The sequence below is a fragment of the Salmo salar genome, chromosome ssa24 (genome assembly GCF_905237065.1).
Source record: "Salmo salar chromosome ssa24, Ssal_v3.1, whole genome shotgun sequence".
Classification (NCBI taxonomy): Eukaryota; Metazoa; Chordata; class Actinopteri; order Salmoniformes; family Salmonidae; genus Salmo; species Salmo salar.
Genome location: NC_059465.1, coordinates 33,324,317 through 33,332,046, shown reverse-complemented (window position 1 = coordinate 33,332,046; position 7,730 = coordinate 33,324,317). Strand labels below are relative to the sequence as shown.

Here is a 7,730-nt window from a genome sequence, read left to right as displayed (position 1 = left end):
GGGTTGAAGCCTTCCATGTTTTGTTGGAGCATCTGCGTTTGGGTGCTCTACTTTTCTACCTATGCAATGCCTTAAAAACAATTCAGTACAAATAATGGTTTAAAATAGGGGGGCCTGTGCCCCCTTCAGTTCCACTGAACATCACTCCATTGGTCCCCCAGTGCCTGCTTATTGAGAAGCTCTGTCTAAACAGGGATCATCAACTAGATTCAGCCGCATGCCGATTTTTTTTTTGAGTGGATGGTCGGGGTGGCCAGAACATATTAACAAATAATTTGTAGACTGACCAAATTGACTGCAAGAAGCTCAAACATTTGCCCAAAAACATAATAATTCCAAACCTGATTTCCTGGTGTTTTTACGGTATTTTATGTCCAACAATGAAAAATAAAACCATCTAAAAAATACATTTTAAAATAGTCCTAAAAAAACCAAAACAATCCTCAGAAAACTTGGAGGTCCAAATAAAACTATCCACGGGCCTCCAGTTGGGGAGCCCTGCTCTACGATGATGCAATGGTGTGAAACACCATTACCAATTCACCATTATTACATACAATAACAGTGAGTAGATGAATGCAATCTTTGTATTGATTGAGGTTTGTGTACAGTTCTTATGGTGAACATTGCTGCTCTAGCTGTCATTAGCATTACAGGCCTCTGGCTGGATGTCCCACGGAGAGAAACCCTTCAATCTTCCTTCATGAAACAGACATCCCGTTAATAAGCTCAGGAAAAGAACACTCTCTCGGCTGGTTTCTCTGGGATATCGGAGGCTTTCTTCCCTCTTTAGAAAAGAGTCTAATGCTCCATGTCCATTGTTTATTCATTACTTTGGCATTTCCTCAGCCGTGTAACATAATCTGGATATCAGTGACAAGCATGAAACATGGAGAGGATTTAGCCCTGACGCACACACACACATGCATGCGCAAGCGCATGCGCATGCACACATACGCACAGACATTTAACAAGCCCCCACGTTGTGTGTATACTCTGGTGCTTTGCTTTGTATAATAAAACAGCATTGCTCTTCACCTCTCCGCCATAGTTTTTTGTGGCTTTAGTGATATTCCCTGGCATCTCCCTGGCGTGTGCAGCAGTGTATTTTGAAGCAGTCTTGAAGGAGTCTCTAACACAACCTTTGGAAGTGGCATGTCAATGGGTTCTTGGGCTAGTCAAACAACACCCTTACATTTGTCTGGCGTTTCCTTCTGCTAACACAGTAAATGTTTCCCCGCTGAAATATACCACAAATAGAACCACTTGGAGAGACAGCTCCCTGTAATCTACTTGGTTGGCTAGGCAACACTTAGCATACCAAAGCAAAGGAGGTAGAAGTTGTCTGTCTCTGTCCTGCTGCTCTCTCACTTCTTAAATAATAGTCAGTTGAATCACAGCTGGCAGCTCTCCCATGGAGAAGTATCAACAGCTGGCAGATCTCCCATAGAGAAGTACTGTATTAACAGCTGTCAGGTCTCCCATAGAGAAGTATAAACAGCCGGTAGGTCTCCTATAGACAAGAATAAACAGCCAGGGAAGATTAAGGGGAAATACACTTATTTTCTATATATCAAATCAAATGTTATTTGCCACATGCTTAAACATCAGGTGTGGACTAACAATGAAATGCTTAGTTAAAGGCCCATCCCAACAACGCAAAGAGAATATATATAACTAATAGAAAATAGAAACATAATAAATACACAATGAGTAACAATAACGTCGCTATATACACTGGGTACCAGTACTGAATTGATGTGAGTCAACAGGATAGATAATAAACAGTAACAGCAGCATATGTGATGAGTTTAAATAGTTAGTGCAAAAAAGGATCCATGCAGATAGTCCAGGTAGCTATAGGTTAACTATCTAACAGTCTTATAGCTTGGGGGTAGAAGCTGTTTAGGGTCCTGTTGGTTCCAGACTTGGTGCATTGGTACCGCTTGCCGTGTGGTAGCAGAGAGAACAGTCTATGACTTGGGTGGCTGGAGTCTTTGACAATTTTTAGGGCCTTCCTCTGACACCGACCAGTATAGAGGTCCTAGATGGCAGGGAGCTCATATGGACTACCCTCTGTAGCGCCTAGCGGTAGAATGCCAAGCAGTTGCCATACAAAACGGTGATGCAGCCAGTAAAGAGGCTCTCAATGGTGCAGCTGTAGAACTTTTTGAAGATCTGAGGACCCAAGTCAAATCTTTTCAGCTTCCTGAGTGGGGAGAGGCGTTGTCGTGCCCTCTTTACGACTGTGTTGGTGTGTGTGGACCATGATAATTCCTTAGCTATGTGGACACCGAGGAACATGAATCTCTCGACCTGCTCCACTACAGCCCCGTCGACGTGGATGGGGGTGTGCTCGGCCCTCCGTTTCCTGTAGTCCACGATCAGCTCATTTGTCTTGCTGACGTTGAGGGAGTGGTTGTGGCCCTGGCACCACACTGCCAGGTCTCTGACCTCCTCCCTGTAGGTTGTCTCATCGACGTTGGGGATCAGGCCTATCAACGTCATGTCATCGGCAAACTTAATGACGAAGTTGGACTCGTGCGCTTCCACGCAGTCATGGATGAACAGGGAGTACAGGAGGGGACTACGCATGCAGCCCTGAGGGGCCCCCTTTATGAGGGTCAGCATGGCAAAGGTGATGTTGCCTACCATCACCACCTGGGGTCGGCCAGTCAGGAAGTCCAAGATCCAGTTGCAAAGGGAGGTGTTTTATCCCAGGGTCCTTAGCTTAGTGATGAGCTTGGAGGGCACTATGTTGTTGAATGCTGAGCTGTAGCCAATGAACAGCATTCTCATGTAGGTGTTCCTTTTGTCCAGAAAGGGCAGTGTGGAGTGCAATAGAGCTTGCGTTATCTGTCGGGGCGGTGTGCGAATTGGAGTGAGTCCAGGGTGTCTGGGATGATGGTGCTTATGTGAGCCATGACCAGCCTTTGAAAGCATTTCATGGTTACAGATGTGAGTGCTACGGGCGATAGTCATTTAGACAGGTTACCTATAGGCCTGGTCTTGAGTGTCTTATGACACACACAAACCACCTCCACACTTTATAGGCTATTATTAAATCTATACCATGGTTGCACATTTTCATATCACAAAATATTGATTTGTAATTGGTTTCTGAATGGGACTTTGCAGTGCAAGTGGAGCCTTTGTTTATATCAATCCCTACATTTATATCCTAGTGTTTGATACACATGCAATATTAAAGCTTTTATGCAGGCAATTTACCTTCAATATAAAACTCTATTGTACACTGAACATGGAGACAGGAGAGTGCCCTTCATTTGCCAACTCCTTTGCTCCTGCCAGCAGCCCTCTACTGCACCAAGGGCAACCTCAGCATTTATAGAAAGTAGAACCATAATCCATTTATGTTGGTCCAGATCCAACGACAACAGAAATACACAGAACTACCATTTAATGGAGGGGAAAAAGTCACAGTGTCAAAAGTTTATTACCAAGTCTTTATTTTCAGTTTGGTCTTTTGTTCAAAAAGGTAAATGGCATTAGAAAACAAAAAACACCTGCACCAAGGGATGTGTGCATACAAAGGTAACACAAATGTGAAAAACGCCAATTATGTGTATCATGCTTTAGAAAAGTCTGTTTCTTTTTTATGTGACTGCAGTTAGTAAACCAGGTTCAATCAAATAACCACATGCTACCTGTGTCAATGCCATCTAGGAGAGCGAGAGAAAGGTAAGCCTAAATGCAACACAAAAAGAAAAGAAAGATCACCTCCATCATTTGTATATTCAGTTTTACTGACCAATATTGTCTCCACTAGGCTAGTGGTTATGGCTATAGTCAACACACATCTCAGTTGTCAACCTCCTGCATGTCCAATGGGTCCATTTTAGTGTTGTAATGCTGAGGGAACACTGTAAAACATTTTACATAATATGGAGACATAGAAGTCACGTGGTATTTCTAGTCACTCTCTTTATTTACCACTTTATATGCATTGCATATAAAATAATTCTGGTTACTGCCCTTGGATATTATCATTCCAGAATTAACTTCACAAGAGGCTAATCTCAAGTGTGAGTTAAAACTGGTAGCAAATACTTTGTGATTTTTTGCTCTTCGAGTCTGGACTGGACCAACTTCTTCGAGTCAGGATTTAAGTCAGACCCTGCGTTTCATTGATTTGAAAACAAAAACTGCTCAATGTTGTTTTAAAAAAAAATCCAATTGGAAACTCTCAAAGCGGATGCCTCTTATGTGATGCCGTACAATCAACACTATAGTACGTTGAGATTTTTCCTTCACTGACATTTAGCTGAAATTATACCTAGGAATTGTAGCGATTTCAATCTGAGAATTTTGTCCAATATAATACTGTACACTAAGTAAGGTTTGGGTGAGGGGCAAGTGTGGGGAGTACATATTAAGAGTTACAAAAAAAACTATTAAAAACAATTTGACAAAGCAATATGCCACACATAGTGACATAAAAAACATAAGAAAAAGGCAATACAAACACTTTGTAAAAAATAACAAAACGGGTTATATTAGTTAAAATAATTGCTCAGTATGACTTTTGATTATCTATTGATCTAAACTATCTATAAAGAGGAGTGACAGTACGGGACACATACATTCATGTTATGCTTGAAACAGAAATGTTAAAAGATTGGATCACAGTTCATAAAGTTGAAAAGCACCCCGGAGGATTCTTAGTAAGAGGGGGAAGTATTTAGATGTTGAAGAGAGACATGCATTATTAAAGTAACACTTGCAAAGAGAAGGGACAATGAGTTAGCAGACAAACTTTTCTGAAACTTTTTGAAACAATATCCTACACTCTTAGAAAAAAAGGTGCTATCTAGAACCTAAATCGGTTCTTCGGCTGTCCCATAGGAGAACACTTTGAAGATCCCGTTTTGGTTCCAGGTAGAACCCTATTGGTTTCCATATAGATCCGTTTCCCCAGAGACTTCTACATGGAACACAAAATAGTTCTACCTGGAAGCAAAAAGGGTTCTCCTATGGGGACAGCCAAAGAACCCTTTTGGAACCATTTTTTCTATGGGTGTAGTTCACCGTTTCAGGACATACAGGAAAGTTAGCTTGCTGACTTGAATCTCCTTTGTGAAATGCTAGATGAAGATTCACTTGAGATGGGGATAAAAATGTGATTTTGTTGTTGTTGTTATTTGTCTGTCGTAGTTTGTGGTAGCATTACTGTGAAAGTGTTACTGAAAACAGAACTTCCACAGTCAAACTGTGGTTACTATGTTAATGAAATTTAGCCCATAAGCTGCTTGATATGCATGTTAGTTAGACCTGATGCATTTTGTCACAGACATTTTTTTTTCCATTTTTTGAAACTTCAAAAGCATTCCCTGGCCAAATAGAGCATAAATGCTCCAATCATTATTTCTTCACACACTCAATTTGTGGAGGACAAAATAAACGAGGATGATGTAACTCATCCTAGCCTTGTCTCTGTCACAATTTCAACCACGGTGCTGTGTTATTACATGACGAGGAACAACTCTTGTTTCAGCTTCCAAAATCTATTTAGGTCATTGCAGTATGAAAATTTGTTTTTACAATATTCATAGTTTGTAAGAATAAAAAAAGTTAGCACAGTTTTTGTAAGGAAATGAGCTCATGCTAGTTCATGCGAATTAATTCCCGACATGTATTGGTGTTATTGTTGTCATTTTTTTCTTTGGTGGTTAAGTTGGTTTTGTGCACAGGGCTAAGTCCTGGCATTCCCTCTTCACTGCTGGCCCTTGAAGCAGTAGACACCAAAGAGCTTTTGCTTCTTGTCAGGGAATCCCACAAAGCGCACGGCCGCCTCTGTTGGGCTGCAGTTGCTGCGGGGATTGGAGATGGGGTAGCGGACGCTGCCGTCAGCCAGCCAGCCAGAGTCGCAGCGGTCATAACCGTTCAGCTTCCAGGCAGCGTACATCTGGGCCACATTGGCAATCTCAGCCCCGTCATCCTGGCACGCCTGAACAGCCTCTGCGAACGTCAGCTTGTCGGGTTGCACCAGCCAGTAGAGACGACCTGAGGTCGGCCAAAAGTCAACAGAGGATTTGGGTTGGGGGTATTCTGCCTCACTTTACAAAAAGGTCTATTAGCTATGTTGATGAACTCTGCCCTACTGCAATGTATGTCCATCTATTTCTGCTACTTGAATAATTGTGTCTCAATGATACATAACACACTGCATTTGCAATGATCAACTGGAAAACAACCACACGAAGGAAACACCAACTCACCCTTGAGGCCAGAGGTGAAGCAGAAGACATCGTAGTGGCTCTTGGACTTTTCACGCTGGCCGTAGTTCCTCAGGCCCGCCCTGGCGTTGGCACCTCCACAGGGCCCTCTAGGTTTGGTGATGGGGTACTGCACGGACCCGTCGTTCAGCCAGCCGGCGTTGCACCAGTCCATGCCACTCCTCCAGGCCTCGTAGAGCTGGTCGAACGAGGCTACCACAGAGTCCTGGTCCAGGCAAGCCTGCTCGGCATCGTGGAAGTTGAGGTTGTATCGGCCCAGACGTGGGGAGTAAGGGAACACCACACCTGGGAATGAGAAAGGAGCTGGGGTTAAGTGAAAATGCTCTCGAAGCCGTGTTTGGAGGATATATTGACATGGGGGTTGTTTCGTTGAGGGCTCGGCAAACTGTGCCAATATATCCTCCAAACAACTGGCTTCGAGGGCATTATCACGTTTATACAACGGGTTAACAAGATATTCAAATAATTATTGATAGAATTTCATTAAAAACTTTATTTTGATGAATTTATTTGTTTGTTCTATCGATTCAATTGCCAGAGACGCGACCCAGTCGTTAAGTATTTTTGTTCTTAATCTATGGATGTGACCCAGTCGTTCTAAATGTTCCGTTGTCATGATGGCTGTTAACGTTCTTATCCCATGCTTGCCAGCTAGCCAACTTCGACTAACACAGTCATGACAAACAGTCCAGCCAGAATAACTGCAAAGTAGGTGCATTTGCGTTTGTTTAAGCTGTTTTCTAGTGATTTTTTGGGGGATGTATCCATAACAATGAGCTAATGATGCACGATATCGCCTGGCATAGAACATTTGCTTTCTCACCAGAGAAGCTAGCCAACTACACAGCGAAGACAATCACTTCAAACTGAAACTTGAATGACAGCAAACTAGCTGTGTTTTGTGTTTTTATATTGACATTTCTTTGTATATATCCATAAAAATAATGCTGATTCATGATTTCGACTGGCTGAAAAAAGCTGCCAGCCTGTATGTCTCGTCCGAATTTCAGTATTGAAACAATGTTGCAAATTTTGGAGAGAGACAGACAGTAAGGTTTATACAAATCTCCGCTGTTGAAAACCAAATGCTAGTCTAAAAGAAATGGGAAATAATTTCTAAGTGCCCTTTACAGTGGAGATTAACTTCATAAATTGCCTGATTGGGCTGATGAAACAGTAGATTGCGCAGTCAGATGGAACAGTAAATAGGCATTTTAACGTCACAGCTTTAGCCGGGCGGTAACTTGACGAATAGACACTGGTTGGAACGCGGTTTTAACCAATCAGCATCCAGGATTAGACCCCCCATTGTATAATGTAAGATTAATTGTTCTCTTTTAACAAGTTGGAAAATATTTTTTTATCCTTTTAAGACATGTACTATTTTGAATGTATCCTTCAATGTAATCACCACAGTGGATAGAAGAAACCCATTGCATAGTTACCCATGCTTTATACAGTCGAAGTCGGAAG

The 7,730-nt window shown here is 42.2% G+C and overlaps 1 protein-coding gene across 2 annotated transcripts in view; it reads right to left on the bottom strand.

Moving 5' to 3' along the window:
- Positions 1-3,453: 3,453 nt before the first annotated feature.
- The window catches only part of LOC106585764 (hyaluronan and proteoglycan link protein 1), a 28,060-nt gene continuing 23,783 nt past the window's right edge, over positions 3,454-7,730 (bottom strand). For both annotated transcript variants that reach the window (XM_014172352.2, XM_014172350.2), the window contains exons 3-4: positions 6,240-6,542; positions 3,454-6,024 (exon numbers count right to left, since the gene is read on the bottom strand). In XM_014172352.2, the coding sequence (XP_014027827.1) occupies positions 5,735-6,024; positions 6,240-6,542 (593 nt within the window). In that variant the 3' untranslated portion in view covers positions 3,454-5,734. The remainder of the gene's footprint in view (positions 6,025-6,239; positions 6,543-7,730) is intronic.